General features: G+C 44.7%; 1 protein-coding gene across 1 annotated transcript in view; it reads right to left on the reverse strand.

Annotated features, from left to right (window-relative positions):
* LOC131954061 (netrin receptor DCC-like) overlaps positions 1–9,444 on the reverse strand; it is a 32,450-nt gene extending 23,006 nt beyond the window's left edge. The window contains exons 1-2 of the mRNA XM_059317561.1: positions 9,251–9,444; positions 2,387–2,484 (exon numbers count right to left, since the gene is read on the reverse strand). Of these exons, the coding sequence (XP_059173544.1) occupies positions 2,387–2,484; positions 9,251–9,317 (165 nt within the window). The 5' untranslated portion in view covers positions 9,318–9,444. The remainder of the gene's footprint in view (positions 1–2,386; positions 2,485–9,250) is intronic.
* Between the last annotated feature and the right edge of the window lie 11,133 nt (positions 9,445–20,577).

Raw genomic sequence — 20,577 nt, forward strand, 5'->3', positions numbered from 1 at the left:
CCCCATCCCCCACACCACACTGTTGTCAGACTCCCCCACTCCCCCCCCCCACACCACACTGTTGTCAGACTCCCCCACTCCCCCCCCCCACACCACACTGTTGTCAGACTCCCCCACTCCCCCCCCCCACACCACACTGTTGTCAGACTCCCCCACCCCCCACACCACACTGTTGTCAGACTCCCCCACTCCCCCCCCCACACCACACTGTTGTCAGACTCCCCCACTCCCACCCCCACACCACATTGTTGTCAGACTCCCCCACTCCCCCCCCCCCACACCACACTGTTGTCAGACTCCCCCACTCCCACCCCCACACCACATTGTTGTCAGACTCCCCCACTCCCCCCCCCCCACACCACACTGTTGTCAGACTCCCCCACTCCCCCCCCCCCACACCACACTGTTGTCAGACTCCCCCACTCCCCCCCCCCACACCACACTGTTGTCAGTCCCCCCCCCCAACACCACACTGTTGTCAGACTCCCCCACTCCCCCCCCCACACCACACTGTTGTCAGTCCCCCCCACACCACACTGTTGTCAGTCCCCCCCCCCCCCCCACACCACACTGTTGTCAGACTCCCCCACCCCCCACACCACACTGTTGTCAGACTCCCCCACCCCCCACACCACACTGTTGTCAGACTCCCCCACCCCCCACACCACACTGTTGTCAGACTCCCCCACTCCCCCCCCCCACACCACACTGTTGTCAGTCCCCCCCCCCCACACCACACTGTTGTCAGACTCCCCCACTCCCCCCCCACACCACACTGTTGTCAGACTCCCCCACCCCCCCCCCCCCACACCACACTGTTGTCAGACTCCCCCACCCCCCACACCACATTGTTGTCAGACTCCCCCACTCCCCCCCCACACCACACTGTTGTCAGACTCCCCCACTCCCCCCCCCCACACCACACTGTTGTCAGACTCCCCCACTCCCCCCCCCCCCACACCACACTGTTGTCAGACTCCCCCACTCCCCCCCCACACCACACTGTTGTCAGACTCCCCCACTCCCCCCCCACACCACACTGTTGTCAGACTCCCCCACTCCCCCCCCCACACCACACTGTTGTCAGTCCCCCCCCCAACACCACACTGTTGTCAGACTCCCCCACTCCCCCCCCCCCCCCCACACCACACTGTTGTCAGACTCCCCCACTCCCCCCCCCCCACACCACACTGTTGTCAGACTCCCCCACTCCCCCCCCCCCCACACCACACTGTTGTCAGACTCCCCCACTCCCCCCCCCCCACACCACACTGTTGTCAGACTCCCCCACTCCCCCCCCCCCCCACACCACACTGTTGTCAGACTCCCCCACTCCCCCCCCCACACCACACTGTTGTCAGACTCCCCCACTCCCCCCCCCCAACACCACACTGTTGTCAGACTCCCCCACTCCCCCCCCCCCCCCAACACCACACTGTTGTCAGACTCCCCCACTCCCCCCCCACACCACACTGTTGTCAGACTCCCCCACTCCCCCCCCCCACACCACACTGTTGTCAGACTCCCCCACTCCCCCACACCACACTGTTGTCAGACTCCCCCACTCCCCCCCCCCCCACACCACACTGTTGTCAGTCCCCCCCCAACACCACACTGTTGTCAGACTCCCCCACTCCCCCCCCACACCACACTGTTGTCAGACTCCCCCACTCCCCCCCCCACACCACACTGTTGTCAGACTCCCCCACTCCCACCCCCACACCACACTGTTGTCAGACTCCCCCACTCCCCCCCTACACCACACTGTTGTCAGACTCCCCCACTCCCCCCCCACACCACACTGTTGTCAGACTCCCCCACCCCCACCCCCCCACACCACACTGTTGTCAGACTCCCCCACTCCCCCCCACCCCCACACCACACTATTGTCAGACTCCCCCACTCCCCCCCCCACACCACACTGTTGTCAGACTCCCCCACACCCCCCACACCACACTGTTGTCAGACTCCCCCACTTCCTGTTATCCAGGAGCTGCTATAACAAAATTTGAAGCGGGTGAGGAGGAGGTAAAGAGAACAAAATCTAAATAAAACAAACATAAAAACCTTTATAGCAACATAAGATAATAAAACTAATTTTCTTTAATAAAACCTTTTGTCGCTAAAATATATTTTAAAAACCCTCATAATCTCATTTTGTTCTCTCCCTTTAGTTTCGAACCCATTTAATTAATTTCTACTGATTATACATCTAATTAAATTTTAAAATAGATAGACTTGTATTGTCATCGAAGTGGAACGTAATAGAAAAGCTTGAACAAAATCGCTGCATTAGAAGTTGGTCAAAATCGAGTTACAAGTTTTGTCACAAATAAACAAACAAACAGCCTGCAAACTAAATAGAAGCTTGTAAATAACAACTCACCACTCGGTCCCGAGGGTTGGCAACAAAACACGGCAGCTCGACTGACTGACCTTTCACTGCATAAAATTTGTCGGGCGTTTTGGGATAGTTATCACTTTCTGAAACCATAATGTTAGACATCTTTAACTTGCAATCAATTTTAATTTGATTAATTACATTTTTAAAAATTAAATGCCAAACGAGCGTCGTCCATCGTCTGTTAGATCACAGAGGCTTACAGAAAGCCTATAAGAAATTAATTAACTAATACACAGGTAGGGTGTTGTAGTTCAGACTTCAAACATGGACAATAAAGAGGGAGTGATCTCCCCTAAACATTCTCGAATATTCTCATATAACACTACTTGGAATGCTACTCGGGATATAGACATTTTTACATTATTTCAAATTGTGTTTGTTTTATAAAACTTTTAGTTTTAATACTTTGAATAGAACCCTGGAGAGTGAAAATGACTTTGTTAATAATTATAGTTGTGTTTACGGCTATCTGGCTTTAGCGCAACTACAACATTAATTTTTAATTTTGTTAATATGTGTCTGTGTATGCCAGCAATGTAGGTATATATGTTTTGTGCGAATGTTTGTATGTAGACTTATGTGCTATGTGTTGATGAATGTGTGTGTTATCCGAGTGTGATGGGTTGGTTTATGTCGTGTTTTCGTGTGCTAATTTGTTGTGTAATGAGTGCGTATGTAGGAGTGTGTAGGAGTGTGTAGTTGTGTACAATTGTTACAAATATTTTGTGTATTTAAGTATTTGTTTAACCAGGTGTTTCTCCTTCAATGACGTATGTCCAGTAAATCAGGTAAATTAACTTTCCTTCCCTATCCTGCACATCGCATCTATATAAGACAGTCATCTCCAACTGCGGTTAACGTCAGCCTCTTCCCTCACACACACAATGTAAATATCAGCTTCTTACTACAAGTATAACTTCTATCCCCACGTATCCATCAACAAAGCCTCAATCCCCACCCACACACACAACCTAAATCCCCACTTACCCACATACAACATCTATCCCCACTTACCCAAACACGCAAAACGCATATCCCTACTTACAACCTATATCCCCACTTACCAACACACAACATCTATCCCCACACACAACCTCTAACCCCAGTCACAGTCTCTATCCCCACTTACCCACACAGTCTCTATCCCCACTTACCCACACAGTCTCTATCCCCACTTACCCACCCACAAATTCTCTTCCCCCACCCACCCCCACACACACCCTCTACCCCCAACCACCCCCCACCCACACACACACACACCCTCTACCCCCACCCACCCCCCACACACACCCTCTACCCCACCCACCCACACATACAAGCAGTCGTCTAGTGTAACCAGAACCGTTTTAAGCAGCTTACAGGCTGTTAAAGCAAGAAATACAATACAGCTTAACAAGAGTTCTCTCCCTTATCTACAGTTCCCTCCCTTCCCCATTCTTCCAGTTGTTTCCCTTAGATCGCAAGGTATATGTTTTTTCAAATCCGCCCTAACAAACAGATCGGGGGGAGAAAAGGCTCGCATGTGTTTATATACAGCTTTAGCTTCTGGCCCGGGGGTGGCAGCTTAGAGTGGGCGTTAACCTCGTGCCCGGGGCTGGACAATGTAAGAATCACCGACAGAGTGGGGGGGGGGGGGGGGGTGGAGACGTTCTGAGATGTAGATGTTCTGAGGTGGAGATGTTCTGAGATGTAGATGTTCTGAGATGTAGATGTTCTGAGATGGAGACGTTCTGAGATGTAGATGTTCTGAGATGTAGATGTTCTGAGATGTAGATGTTCTGAGGCGTAGATGTTCTGAGGTGGAGATGTTCTAAGATGTAGATGTTCTGATGTGGAGATGTTCTAAGATGTAGATGTTCTGAGGTGGAGATGTTCTGAGATAAAGATGTTCTGAGATGTAGATGTTCTGAGATGTAGATGTTCTAAGATGTAGATGTTCTGAGGTGTAGATGTTCTGAGATGAAGATGTTCTGAGATGTAGATGTTCTGAGATGTAGATGTTCTGAGGTGTAGATGTTCTGAGATGAAGATGTTCTAAGATGTAGATGTTCTGAGATGTAGATGTTCTGAGGTGTAGATGTTCTGAGATGTAGATGTTCTGAGATGTAGATGTTCTGAGAGGTAGATGTTCTGAGGTGGAGATGTTCTGAGATGAAGATGTTCTGAGATGTAGATGTTCTGAGATGTAGATGTTCTGAGGTGTAGATGTTCTGAGATGTAGATGTTCTGAGATGTAGATGTTCTAAGATGTAGATGTTCTGAGATGTAGATGTTCTGAGATGTAGATGTAGATGTTTTAAGAGGTATATGTTCTGAGATGTAGATGTTCTGAGATGGAGATGTTCTGAGATGTAGATGTTCTGAGATGTAGATGTTCTGAGATGTAGATGTTCTGAGATGTAGATGTTCTGAGATGTAGATGTTCTAAGATGTAGATGTTCTGAGATGTAGATGTTCTGAGATGTAGATGTTCTGAGATGTAGATGTTCTGAGATGTAGATGTTCTGAGATGTAGATGTTCTGAGATGTAGATGTTCTAAGATGTAGATGTTCTGAGATGTAGATGTTCTGAGATGTAGATGTAGATGTTCTGAGAGGTATATGTTCTGAGATGTAGATGTTCTGAGATGGAGATGTTCTGAGATGTAGATGTTCTGAGATGTAGATGTTCTGAGATGTAGATGTTCTGAGATGTAGATGTTCTAAGATGTAGATGTTCTGAGATGTAGATGTTCTGAGATGTAGATGTTCTGAGATGTAGATGTTCTGAGATGTAGATGTTCTGAGATGTAGATGTTCTGAGATGTAGATGTTCTGAGGTGTAGATGTTCTAAGATGTAGATGTTCTGAGATGTAGATTTTCTGAGATGTAGATGTTCTGAGATGTAGATGTTTTGAGATGTAGATGTTCTGAGATGTAGATGTTCTGAGATGTAGATGTAGATGTTCTGAGAGGTAGATGTTCTGAGATGTAGATGTTCTGAGAAGTAGATGTTCTGAGATGTAGATGTTCTGAGATGTAGATGTTCTGAGATGTAGATGTTCTGAGAAGTAGATGTTCTGAGATGTAGATGTTCTGAGATGTAGATGTTCTGAGATGTAGATGTTCTGAGATGTAGATGTTCTGAGATGTAGATGTTCTGAGATGTAGATGTTCTGAGATGTAGATGTTCTGAGATGTAGATGTTCTGAGATGTAGATGTTCTGAGATGTACATGTTCTGAGATGTAGATGTTCTGAGATGGAGATGTTCTGAGATTTAGATGTTCTGAGGTGTAGATGTTCTGAGATGTAGATGTTCTGAGATGTAGATGTTCTGAGATGTAGATGTAGATGTTCTGAGAGGTAGATGTTCTGAGATGTAGATGTTCTGAGAAGTAGATGTTCTGAGATGTAGATGTTCTGAGATGTAGATGTTCTGAGATGTAGATGTTCTGAGATGTAGATGTTCTGAGATGTAGATGTTCTGAGATGTACATGTTCTGAGATGTAGATGTTCTGAGATGGAGATGTTCTGAGATTTAGATGTTCTGAGGTGTAGATGTTCTGAGATGTAGATGTTCTGAGATGTAGATGTTCTGAGATGTAGATGTAGATGTTCTGAGAGGTAGATGTTCTGAGATGTAGATGTTCTGAGAAGTAGATGTTCTGAGATGTAGATGTTCTGAGATGTAGATGTTCTGAGATGTAGATGTTCTGAGAAGTAGATGTTCTGAGATGTAGATGTTCTGAGATGTAGATGTTCTGAGATGTAGATGTTCTGAGATGTAGATGTTCTGAGATGTAGATGTTCTGAGATGTAGATGTTCTGAGATGTAGATGTTCTGAGATGTAGATGTTCTGAGATGTAGATGTTCTGAGATGTAGATGTTCTGAGATGGAGATGTTCTGAGATGTAGATGTTCTGAGGTGTAGATGTTCTGAGATGTAGATGTTCTGAGATGTAGATGTTCTGAGATGTAGATGTTCTGAGATGTAGATGTTCTGAGATGGAGATGTAGATGTTCTGAGATGTAGATGTTCTGAGATGTAGATGTTCTGAGATGTAGATGTTCTGAGATGTAGATGTTCTAAGATGTAGATGTTCTGAGATGTAGATGTTCTGAGATGTAGATGTTCTGAGATGTAGATGTTCTGAGATGTAGATGTTCTGAGATGGAGATGTAGATGTTCTGAGATGTAGATGTTCTGAGATGTAGATGTAGATGTTCTGAGATGTAGATGTTCTGAGATGTAGATGTTCTGAGATGTAGATGTTCTGAGATGTAGATGTTCGGAGATGTAGATGTTCTGAGATGGAGATGTAGATGTTCTGAGATGTAGATGTTCTGAGATGTAGATGTTCTGAGATGTAGATGTTCTGAGATGTAGATGTTCTAAGATGTAGATGTTCTGAGATGTAGATGTTCTGAGATGTAGATGTTCTGAGATGTAGATGTTCTGAGATGTAGATGTAGATGTTCTGAGATGTAGATGTTCTGAGATGTAGATGTTATGAGATGTAGATGTTCTGAGAGGTATATGTTCTGAGATGTAGATGTTCTGAGATGGAGATGTTCTGAGATGTAGATGTAGATGTTCTGAGATGTAGATGTTATGAGATGTAGATGTTCTGAGAGGTATATGTTCTGAGATGTAGATGTTCTGAGATGGAGATGTTCTGAGATGTAGATGTTCTGTTGTATGCCAGGGATTGGGGACAAAGGAACGGAGAGTTGATGTTATTTTTGACGTTACTCAACGTTTGCTTGTGATATGTTTGCTATTGTCTCAGATATCAGTTGAAACGTTAAGTCAAAATGTGATTGTTAAGTAGATTGTCTCTAAAACATGTTGATATCACAATGTGCATCTAAAGGCGTGTCTTGACTGTGTAGCCAATCTGGACAGTCTGGACAGTCTGGGTCATAAGGGTCAGTCTGTGTCACGTCATAATGGTCAGCTTGTGTCACGTCATAAGGGTAAGTTTGTGTCACGTCATAAGGGTCAGTTTGTGTCACGTCATAAGGGTCAGTTTGTGTCACGCCATAAGGGTCAGTTTGTGTCACGTCATAAGGGTCAGTTTGTGTCACGTCATAAGGGTCAGTTTGTGTCACGCCATAAGGGTCAGTTTGTGTCACGTCATAAGGGTCAGCTTGTGTCACGTCATAAGGGTCAGTTTGTGTCACGTCATAAGGGTCAGTTTTGTGTCACGTCATAAGGGTCAGTTTGTGTCACGCCATAAGGGTCAGTTTGTGTCACGCCATAAGGGTCAGCTTGTGTCACGTCATAATCGTCAGTTTGTGTCACGCCATAAGGGTCAGTTTGTGTCACGTGAGCGGTGTGATCCCTAGATTGTGTAAAGATTGTCCTAAGCTCCGCCCTATAAAACACCCCACCCCCTCATCACCACACCCTGACGGTACGACACCAACTGGCAACATGTAATTCTGAGACCATGAGACTATGTTCGTGGAATAAACCAGATACGTCTTTAGTGGTAGGCTATTTCACAGACACTAATCTGACTTTTGCCAGAAAATGAATGAATTGTAAAAAGGTTAAAATATAACAAAACACCGCATTATGCTACATAATTGGCTGCATAGACCAACTGGTTACACTAGAGCAGAGGTTCCTAACCTGGGTTCGATCTAATCCCAGGGGTTTGGTGAATCAGTCTCAGGGGTTCGGCGGAGGTCAAGACACACACCCGACTCAAATGTGATCGGATTTTGTCAGTGCGGACAATAGAACTAGAGGCCGCGGCCGATGACAGTTGAAATAAGACATCGCGACATACGACGGACATATTTATTTCTATATCGTGGCGCAGTAGTGACTGCCGTTATGGTGTGTTGTCTTTATAGTTTAATCCCTTCCTACTTAATGTCGAGCAAAAAAAGAAAGTGGTCGGACGAATATTTACAAAATGGATTCACGTGTTTAACGGAACTTGATGGGAGCCAGCGTCCTAACTGCATGATTTGCAATGCCAAGTTAAGCCACTCTAGTCTAGCACCGGTAAAACTAAGAGAACACTTTCATAAGCTACTTGGAGATTGAAAATACAAGATCACAACGCTCGCTGAATACATGGTGAAGCCGTGGATATCTAAATTGGTGTCTGAAAGACAACAGTAGAAGTCGCACCGATTTGCGGTAATTATGCACTATTATTATAAGGTTGTTATTTTTTGGGGGGGGGGGGGGGGGGGGGTTTGGTTTTTTTTTTTTTTTTATAATTGCGATTTATTTTTGTGTGAAAATAATGATATTTTAATGGTTTTGTTCTTAGTACACATTGATGTCGATGCACAGTAAAATAATTATATACCGTGTTTTGTGAATGCACATATGAAGTTGGTGGACAATGTTCCCGCTAAGCTGCGCGATCGCGCGGCCGCGCAGTAGTTTTGAGCTGCCGCGCTCAAATTGTTTTAAATAAATATATAGATCTAGATCTACTTAAATAAGACTTTTAGAAGAGCGCGCACAAAAATAAATTTTGCACACTAGCTTTTCCCCCTTAGAGGGAATATTGTTGGTGGGGTTGGCGACCTCCAAAAAGGCTGAGAACCACTGTACTAGATACAGAATATTTTCGATGATCGTAAAACTCTAAAACAGATTTGTGCGTGTGTGTTGGACATCCGCTACTAATCGAAGTAGGAGAAACATCAACACATCACATCGCAAAAACACTTCACATCGCTAGTAAATAAACATCAACACGTCAATAGCAAATAAAAACTTCACATTAAATACGTTTTCACTGAACTATGACCTCAACACAGTCGTTACTTCATTACGGTTTTAATTATGAAAATTTCCTATACAAAAAAACTAATCAAAAAGTGATCTTACCGTCTGCACGTGAAATTTGAGCACTAATGACCGCACACAATAACAAATACAACCCGTGGTAGTACATGCTAGTGAGTGCTTAATCACAGCCTTGACATTGACTCTTGAGGTCAATACAGTCCGGTTCTTATGTCTGTCTAAAGTCTGTCTGGACAGACTAATCCTGCGATCTGTCTTCACAAAGCTTATATCAGGTGTGGGGATTGGTGCTTGCTACCGTGACCTGCTCCCAGAACAAAGATCAGTGGGCATGCAACGCCCCCTGTACTGTAAGACTCGGCTACTGGCACCAGTGAGCAGAGAGCGCCCCCTGTACTGTAAGACTCAGAATCACGGAGCAGACAGCACCCCCACCCCGAGGCTGAGCTAACAGGACTGACCTTACAGACACAAGGTGGCTCCATAGACCTGACGGAATAGTGTTGTGTGTTCACGCAGGAATCAGACGTACAATGGAATCAGTACCACATTGCGCTGAGACAAGTACCGGATGCGCCTGTGGATGGCTGGGTCTGGGTTCCAGACCAGCAGAGACCAGGAGACACAGTGGGTGGCGGGGTGGCTAGCGTGTGGGTGGCGGGGTGGCTAGCGTGTGGGTGGCGGGGTGGCTAGCGTGTGGGTGGCGGGGTGTAGCCCTGGGTGGCAGCAATACAGACATTTGTCTCCAATCGGGGTGGTACCGCTACCTGTGGCCCCCGCTTTAGTCTTTTAAGACAACGCCATCAGTTCAAATTACGTGACCTTTTGTGACCTTTAAGACACTTTGAACCAACTAAGGCAATTTGTTTCCGTGTATTTCCAAAGCTCTACCTTTGGAAAGCTTACAGTAAACTCTCTTGGCCCACTGAGCTGCCCTGTTGTTTAAAAAAAAAAGTTAAGATAACTCTGAAATTAAACAAACATTACCTCCCTTTGTTGGGCTTGTCTAATGTTTCGAAAAATGAAAAAAAAAATTTTAAACAATTTCATACATTTTTTTTTTTACATTTATGTCAGTCTAACTTTTACTTCGCATTGAAATAATTTTTAGTGTTATTTACATTGCCAATATTTACTTAATTAGTCGCGTGGCTAAAATCGCAGCTTGAAATAAATAGATTTTTTAACATATAGAGAAACAGCCGTTTGAGATTGGTATAAATATAAAAATGTGATTCTGAAATTGCGGTTAATGTGGGACAGGTTGTGTTGTTGTCTTTCAGTTCGGGAGGGGTGTGGGGGTGTGGGGGTGGTCACGTGGTGTAGTAGCGCGCCCTGGGGTGAGCGGGGCGCGAGGACATCAGGGGAGCTAATCTGTAAACAAGAGGCTCGCGTGTCACAGCGCGCCCTACTGAGTACCCTGGGCTCGATGTCAGGGGGGCGGGGGGGGGGGGCAAATTGTGTGAGGCCGTGAGTTGGGGGGGGGGGGGGGGAGTCTAAGATTTGTGTTAGTTCGTCTATGTTTATGGAGAGGGGGTTGGGGAAGTTCAATTTTAGGGATGTTGGCGGGGGGGGGGGGAGGAGCCAGTTTTGAAGGGGGTGTTATGAGGGTAGGGTGTAAGTCGATGGGGTGGAGGTGTGTTAGTTTATCTATGTGGGTGGGGATCGGTGTCAGTACATCTGAGAAGGGGGAGTTTTGTTTGGGGTGGGGTGGGCGGGGGAGTCTAAGACAATTGGGAAACGTAATGTTTAACTGTTGGAATTCAGCTATGATGCATCAGAAAATGTTGATTTGATGACGACGCTACTATCATAATACAATTAGCTCGTGCATTGTCTAAAGAATATTTTTATTTCATTTTGAAATACTTTGTTTTATGTAACTGGATATGGCTGGAACATAGCACATGACTGGATATGACTGGAACATAACACATGATTTGATATGACTGGAACATAGCACATGACTGGATATGACTGTGAACATAGCACATGACTGGATATGACTGTGAACATAGCACATGACTGGATATGACTGTGAACATAGCACATGACTGGATATGACTGGAACATAACACATGATTTGATATGACTGTGAACATAGCACATGATTTGATATGACTGCAACATAGCACATGACTGGATATGACTGTGAACATAGCAGCACCACGATCACTAAGGCAATCATAGAAACTGGCAAAGGACTGTAAGTGGTGGAATAAAACTTGAATGTGTAGTAATGTCGTGGTCATAAGCTCCACATCAGCCCCTAAGCCGTACCCTAATCTCTTAAGGTGTGGGTAAAAACGATCTGCCATTCTAGAATTTGCACACAAACATGGCATTTTTTGCGGGGAAGGAAGGGGTTATTGCGAAATTAAGCTAATGAGCAGATTTAATGTGGAGGTTAATTAGTGAAAGCTTGTGATACAAGATATAAATAAAACAAGGTGGTTGTTTGTTTGGGGCTCGAATGTAGCAGTTACATGCCAGCTGTGGGAGGATGGGAGCTTGGGGTGGGAGGGTGGGGGTGGGAGCTTGGGGGTGGGAGGTTGGGGGTGGGAGGGTGGGGTGGGAGCTTGGGGGTGGGAGGTTGGGGGTGGGAGGTTGGGGGTGGGAGGGTGGGGTGGGAGCTTGGGGGTGGGAGGTTGGGGGTGGGAGGGTGGGGTGGGAGCTTGGGGGTGGGAGGTTGGGGGTGGGAGGTTGGGGGTGGGAGGGTGGGGTGGGAGCTTGGGGGTGGGAGGTTGGGGGTGGGAGGGTGGGGTGGGAGCTTGGGGGTGGGAGGTTGGGGGTGGGAGGTTGGGGGTGGGAGGGTGGGGTGGGAGCTTGGGGGTGGGAGGTTGGGGGTGGGAGGGTGGGGTGGGAGCTTGGGGGTGGGAGGTTGGGGGTGGGAGGTTGGGGGTGGGAGCTTGGGGGTGGGAGCTTGGGGGTGGGAGCTTGGGGGTGGGAGCTTGGGGTGGGAGGTTGGGGGTGGGAGGGTGGGGTGGGAGCTTGGGGGTGGGAGGTTGGGGGTGGGAGGTTGGGGGTGGGAGGTTGGGGGTGGGAGCTTGGGGGTGGGAGGTTGGGGGTGGGAGGGTGGGGTGGGAGCTTGGGGGTGGGAGGTTGGGGGTGGGAGGTTGGGGGTGGGAGCTTGGGGGTGGGAGCTTGGGGGTGGGAGGTTGGGGGTGGGAGCTTGGGGGTGGGAGCTTGGGGGTGGGAGCTTGGGGGTGGGAGGTTGGGGGTGGGAGCTTGGGGTGGGAGCTTGGGGTGGGAGGTTGGGGGTGGTAGCTTGCGGGTGGGAGCTTGGGGGTGGGAGCTTGGGGTGGGAGCTTGGGGGTGGGAGCTTGGGGGTGGGAGCTTGGGGTGGGAGCTTGGGGGTGGGAGCTTGGGGGTGGGAGCTTGGGGTGGGAGCTTGGGGGTGGGAGCTTGGGGGTGGGAGCTTGGGGTGGGAGCTTGGGGGTGGGAGCTTGGGGGTGGGAGCTTGGGGTGGGAGGGTGGCAGAGCATTAAATAACAATGTTTGTGTGAGGTCGTGTTGGTAATGTAAACAAACACACAAACAGTTGAATAGCCCTAGCCAGCGTGTCAAGTTTAGGTCATTATATTCTATGCCAACAAGTCAAGTTTAGGTCAGTATGTTCTATGCCAACAAGTCAAGTTTAGGTCAGTATGTTCTATGCCAACAATTCAAGTTTAGGTCAGTATGTTTTAGTCCAACAGGTCAAGTCAATGTCATTATTTTCAGTGGTCAAGAATTTCTAGCACGTGATGTTCAACTATAGCTGTCAGCACCAAAGAGGTATTGTTCGTGCTTGTTCCAACATAAGAAAAAAAAAATTTCTTTTCCATGACAACAGGATGACTTAGTCGAAAGGTAGAACGTTTGGCTGCTAGCCCGAAAGTCTCGAGTTCGGATCTCAGCTTTGACTTGAGTCTGTAGGACGTTCCAGAGTTCACCCAGCACTAATGGGTACCTGACTTACGTTCGGGAAAGTAAAGGCGGCTGGGCATAAAGCCGACTACACCATCCAGAGGCGTATCCAGGTTTTCGTTGTAGGGGGAGCGAAAAGAGCAAAAAAAAGGCGCCGAATTTTTAACACGTCCTATATACGTGGATTATATATATATATATATATATATATATATATATATATATATATATATATATATATATATATATATATATATATATATATATATATATATATATATATATATATATATATATATATATATATATATATATATATAATTACTAGCTGTATGTCATTACTTCGCTATGATGTAAGATAAATTGAAAGTAGCACTCTGCAGAAATAAGAAAAAACACACAATGTAGGCCGACAAAACAAAAATTGTATCAATCTAAACAAAAAAAATATATATATATTCACACACTAGAACCAAAAACAATTAACGTAACACAATCTGTTTTGTAATTCTTGTAAAAAAATAAGTTAATAAAAAGTCTAGTGACAATTTAAGCGCAATTTCCTTATGTTATCCATAACAATTTTTAATTTTTTGTGACCGAACGAAAGGATATTTTTTTGCGCTAAAAAAAGAGAACTATATTAACCTATATCAACGGAAATAGGTTTATTTTAACAAGTAGGCCTACGCGATGCTCAGTTTAAAAAGTAAATATCATCCTAGGCCTACACGATGCTCAGTTTAAATGTTCTTAATTAATTTTTTGTGAACAAACGAAAGGATATTTTTGAAAACTTTCTTCGGCAATATTGTTCTAAATTATGGCAGGAATCGATTGGTAAATGTTTCAAGTCGCTAAGTGGTCTGGTTGCCGAGATATGGGCCGAAAACTGCATTTTTCGAGGTTTTTTGGCTTTTCCGGGAAATCCAGGAAGGAATTCAGGGAATTTTTTTGGCCCACAATCATCCTCGGAACTTGCTTAACATATTTGCTTAGGAACTAGTCCTTGATATTGCTTCATTGAGGAGGAGATACGACTTAAAGCTGTGGACACACATCCATTCATTCATTCATCCATCCAGAAATGACGAGTTAATAATCGCAATTGTCCAGTATGGAAATTGCGCTAAAAATTCTTACACAATAATTCCTGGGAAATTATTTAAGACAAGTGAAATAGGGGAAATAATCACTCTCTTAATATAAATATGTATATATCTACACATTTAATTATAAATGTCAAAACAAATAAATAATTACTTTAGAATATAATGAAATTGTTTAACACTATTCGTATTTACAAAATGTTTTTGTCTATAATCAGAATTTAATATATCGTCATCATAAATGCTAAAGTATTACAGCATAATGAAAGTTTTTAAAATTAGAGTTGGTATAAAATCAAGCTTTTAATTATAGCAGAAAAACATTTGGAATAACATCCTACATTGAACTAAATTTCGGTCTTTTAGTTCAGATCATATATTTTTAATTAACTACTGCTTCTTTGTGTTCTTTAAAGATCATTTTTTAACATAGTGATAGGTATGGGTTAGATCACTGTATTGATCACACACCTTTCTAGTGGTAATTGAAAAAACAATATTCACAGAGTTTTACGTTTAAAAAGCTAATTTTCTGGCGGCATGGTACTTTGGTACATCATTACGCGTTTTTCTACATGTACTTTACAGATCAGTTCGGGTTGGGTTGGGGGTGGGTTCAACTTCATTCACCATAGTCCGTTCACTTTAGGTAAATTATCCAACCCAGTGTATATCTAGGTGTGACATTAATGTCGCTCTACACAATTGTGGTGGTGAGGTGTGTGTGGGGGGGGGGGGGGTGATAACCAACTTAGAGTGAACATAGCGTCAGTTTTTAGATGATTGTTCTAAACATACATATATATTACACAAATATATATTACACAAATATATTTTACAGAAATAGATTTAAATAAGTAGCAGTGGTATTATGACAATATTTTTTTTACAGAAGGGTCCATGGGGGAGGGGGATTGTAACTGTTTCATATAATTTGTAATCGTACTCACTATCGCCCAAACTGTAAGAATACTACTACTTCATCGTGATGACGTTGTTGACCTTGTCAAAATGTCACCACCACTACGCAGTTTGCTCATAAGTAAATTTAAATAGAGGTGCCACATCAGTTGTATTTGTTTCTGTATTGTAATGTTAAAAAAAATAATCACACGATTCAAACTGTATATATAAAGTAATAATGTGTGAAGTTTTATGTATAACATTTTCTAATTCAATTATTCGTAAGCAAATACATTATACAGTTGCCTTAAACTTAACACCCCTCTTGCCAAGTGGTACTACCATAGAGGTTTTTTAAACATTGCAATGCGTCGTAATGGTTATTTTTAGAATGGCAAACTGATGCAGCTGTTAATACGTGTTGTAAACGTAGACACTACTAGACTAGTACAATAATGCTTAATTGCTGCATGAAAAGAAATCTTGTGATTTACATAGATTTGCCGACCAAAAATATTTTTTTTTAAATATCATTGTTTAAAACGTTGTGTTTAAAAAATTCCAAAAAGGCGCCACTTTGCTGAAAATGGCCAGAGGGGGAGCGGCCGCTCCCCCTGCTCCCCCCCCCCTGCGTACGCTACTGACACCATCCCTTTCTTATGTAGAGGTCAAGAAAAATATGAACTCTACTTCATCTACTTAATGGATAAATAGGTCAAAAAGAAGAATCTGGCAAGGCCTTTTAGCATAAATTAGATCTAGATCTATATTTGTATCATTCACCCCGGCAGCTCTGAACATGTTCACTTAACTCACGAACGCACGCCGCCGATAATTGACGGATCAAATCTGGCTTTTTGCGTTCATCTTTTTCAGCAGGGAAACAAGTGTGGGTAGCGGTGGAGCCACATGTGGTGCCCAGCAGTAAGAAAATGTGCACGCTCTACTTTCGTTTGTTCTGTGACCGATTTCCGGGAGGGGAGAGAACTTAATTTACATTTCACGTGCTAACAGGCCTTGTTAAATAAACACAATTTTGTGTTGTGTTAAGGATACGATTTAATCCTCCAACTGCATTTTGGATTCAAATATCAGGAAAAAATTAAAACTCAATTAGATTATAAAGAAATTAGTTTCGTCAAAGTTATATTTTATACCCAACAAAAAAAATTCAAATTTAGCAAAAGGGTTTTTGACTATACGTAATCATCAATATGAATTGAAATGACAAAATTATCCTAAAAATTAAACAACAAATGTATTGCCTTATATGAAACAAAATTAAAACAAAAATAAAAGCCTATTATAAATAATAACAAGCTTTGAAATGTGCTAAAAAAAGTAAAGAACATGGCTCTGCTTTATGTAGTTAAAATTGTTTATTATAAAAATGTGTGCAACATTTTTGATAATGTGCCATGAGTTGTCGGTTAAAAAACATGTTTTTTTAAAATTGTTTTAAGTTTGATACAGATCTAGCATTGGTTTAATTGATTTGGTCAGGTTCCAACGTCACGGACTGTCACAGTTCCACAACCACCTCACCCTATGCTTACCCCACCCCGCAACCCCAACCCACCTCACCGCCACCCACACCCCTCCAATCCCCACCCAGATTACAAAGGAGTAACATATTTTAGTGCTAACCCGTTAGCGGACAGGATACGCAAGCAAAGGAAAAGTTCCAAACACAAATCTACGAAATGTGCACGTGCGACAAGTTGTTCTTGTACATCCGGGTACGTGGACGTGAGGGTGCGACGTGAAGTAGTTCACACCCATGGGAGTTGTCAGCTCGTTGATCACACCCATGGGTGTTGTCAGCTCATTTATCAAACCAACAACCTGCTTCAGACGTCGCTCCAATCCCAGCGTGTCTGGCCAGTAGCAAGACGTCATCAACTGTCTGGCACCCGCCTAAACCCAACTTCCGGTGCAGCGCTTTTGACGCCGCGCGCACTTATCTTGACGAGCCCAACAATAGCGCCCTCGCCCGCCATCTTATCGCGTGACGTCACATCGGGTTCTCACGGTGAGTCGGGCGATAAAAATGTGCAGCAGACGTGACCTATATATCCAGCGCCTCAACCCAGATTGGGGAGAGTGGATTCAAACAATGGCTTTATAGGAGGGGGGGGGGGAGGCTGACACAGAATTTCTTCCAGGCATTTCTTCGAGGAGTCTCCGCCCCCCCCCCTAACGAAATGCAATTTATATAGAAAAAATATATACTTTTAACAGTGTCCTCCCCCCCCCCCCAGGCAATTTTAGTCCCTCCCCACCCCCACCCCCCCCCCCCCCAAAATTCAACCCCCCCCCCCCCCCCCCGAGAAATAAGTTTGGAAGAATCACTGGGCTGACAGCTCGCCTAGCGAGGAGGGGGGGGGGGGGGGGTAAGTACGCAGGTGGGTTAATGAGAGGGGTGGGGGCTTAATGTTATAGATCTGAACTGTCATCTCATTACTTGGTGACTACTAGATATAGAAAAAGACGATGGTACATGGACCAAAGACCAAAGTATGTCTACACCGCTAGATCCACTTATAGAACGCCCCAGATTTGTTCTCGAAACTTCCATCAAGCAGATAGATGTGTGGGAGGGGGAGGGGTGTGGGTGCTCTAGTGGAAGCCAATTTGCACCAGCGTCCAAAGAAAGGTAACATGATCTTCACAGCTTAGATATTAAACACAAAAGCCTTGCATCTGATTGGTGGGTTAAGACATCCGGTGCAAGGTCACGTGATCTATCAGCACCTGCGTCTGTTGAATGTGAGGCTCGCTGATCTAACCTGACGGACGCGGCACAGGGGCATAGTGGTACAGTGGCACAGGGGCATAGTGGTACAGTGGCACAGTGGAAGAGTGATACAGTGGCACAGTGGAAGAGTGATACAGTGGTACAGTGGCACAGTGGAAGAGTGATACAGTGGCACAGTGGAAGAGTGATACAGTGGTACAGGGGCACAGTGGCACAGGGACACAGTGGTACAGGGGCATAGTGGTACAGTGGTAGAGTGATACTAAGGCGCAATGGTACATGAGCACAGTGGTAGAGCGTTTAAAAATGCGCACGGGCACAGTGGTACAGGTGGCGCCATGGTACAGTGATACAGTGGTACGCCAACAGTGATACCGTGAAACAGGGGCACTGTGTTACACGTGCACAGTGGTAGCCTCACGGTACAGTGGCATACTGTGCCAGAGATTTGTCCTGACGTGATCGTTTTATTGTTGGCATACAACCAGTCAACTATCAGGAAACAAAAGCTATACACCGTATATGTTAGACGTCTTACCCGGAGTATGTGGATAGATACACGTCACACACAGACACACATACATACATACACTCACACACATTACAAATACTTCAAGTCATATGTTAAATTGCTACACATTCCTCAACACTACTTTTTAAAAAAATTATTTAATAAACAACAGAACTAAAAATCCAGTGGCGTAACTAGGTGGGGTGCCTAATTAATAGGCTAATGAAGTAGAGCCACACCGGGATCATTACCCCTTAACCGCCGCCTAGCACACAGCACTATCGGTAGAATGGCATACTATAAAAACTTGATTTCGTTTTCTAATTATTAAACTTGTTATCCTTAACACGAGCAATGCCGTTTATCCACTGAAGTTGAGTTTTAGTACATGCCATACACATGTATGTTATATGGTCATACATTTACCGTCGTTCTCAACCCTCCCCCCCCCCTACCTCGACGGGGCCAGTTTACATGCAACTAAATTAGACATGCCCCCCCCCCCCACTCATCCCAACGACCGCCCGTCCATCCACGCAAACCTTATCAATGGACGTCGCATAGTTAGTGGTAACAAAAGAAAATATACAGAATCTTTTTTTAATTTAATAAACGATAACTCTAGCTTTACAAAATCTGAAAAGTAATCTTGATTACTTCCCTTATTGACTCAGACCTAACATTTAAAATATTGGTTAAAGATTATCTTGATTACTTCCCTTATATTTATTCATTGACTTGATCATGAGAAGACCATCCACGGACCAAAAAAGATGGAATTCAGTGGTTCCTAACTCAACAGCTTGAGTCTCTATATTTGTGGAGACATCAGCCTCCTCTCACATCAACAACAGCATGACCAGCCCAAGCTAAGCAAACTCAGCGCGATGAGATTCTTAAGACGGGCCTAAAGATTAACTGGGACAAACAGAGGTGTTGAGAATTTACAACAAACAGGAGCTCCCACTTCAGATAAAGAAATGACTATTTCTGAGGTGGATCACTTCACACATCTAGGAAGTGTAGTAAGTAAGTATGAGGGAGCAGATGAGGACATTAAAAGACACGCCAGCAGGACGAGGTACACATTCAACACCCTCCACACAACCCTGACGTGTAGAGCACATACATGTTAATTTCACCCTCCACACAATCTGGACGTGTAGAGCACATGCATGTTAATTTCACCCTCCACACAATCTGGACGTGTAGAGCACATACATGTTAATTTCACCCTCCACACAATCTGGACGTGTAGAGCACACACATGTTAATTTCACCCTCCACACAACCTGGATGTGTAGAGCACATACATGTTAATTTCACCCTCCACACAACCAGGACGTGTAGAGCACATACATGTTAATTTAACAGCAATGTGACATCTGTTCTCCTCCATGGTTCTGTGACGTGGAAAGTAACACAAACAAAAAACAACGAACTTCAGACTTTCATTGACGGATTCCTACGCCGCATATTGAACGTGAGGGGAAAAACTGGGCCAGACCCTATTGGCAACTAGGGATGGATAGGACACACCTTTCGTAAACCACCAACAACACTACATCACCAGACAGGTGCTAGACTGGAGTCCCCAAGGAAAGAGGGAAGTAGGCAGGCCAAACAAACATGGAAAGGTAGGCTGTCACTGAAGCAGAAGCGGCCGGAATGTCATGGGCCAAACTTGGAGGAATGTCATGGGCCAAACTTGGAGGAATGTCATGGGCCAAACTTGGAGGAATGTCATGGGCCAAACTTGGAGGAATGTCATGGGCCAAACTTGGAGGAATGTCATGGGCCAAACTTGGAGGAATGTCATGGGCCAAACTTGGAGGAATGTCATGGGCCAAACTTGGAGGAATGTCATGGGCCAAACTTGGAGGAATGTCATGGGCCAAACTTGGAGGAATGTCATGGGCCAAACTTGGAGGAATGTCATGGGCCAAACTTGGAGGAATGTCATGGGCCAAACTTGGAGGAATGTCATGGGCCAAACTTGGAGGAATGTCATGGGCCAAACTTGGAGGAATGTCATGGGCCAAACTTGGAGGAATGTCATGGGCCAAACTTGGAGGAATGTCATGGGCCAAACTTGGAGGAATGTCATGGGCCAAACTTGGAGGAATGTCATGGGCCAAACTTGGAGGAATGTCATGGGCCAAACTTGGAGGAATGTCATGGGCCAAACTTGGAGGAATGTCATGGGCCAAACTTGGAG

The sequence above is a fragment of the Physella acuta genome, unplaced genomic scaffold, assembly GCF_028476545.2.
Source record: "Physella acuta isolate Inbredline_101_S28 unplaced genomic scaffold, ASM2847654v3 ptg000970l, whole genome shotgun sequence".
Lineage (NCBI taxonomy): Eukaryota > Metazoa > Mollusca > Gastropoda > Physidae > Physella > Physella acuta.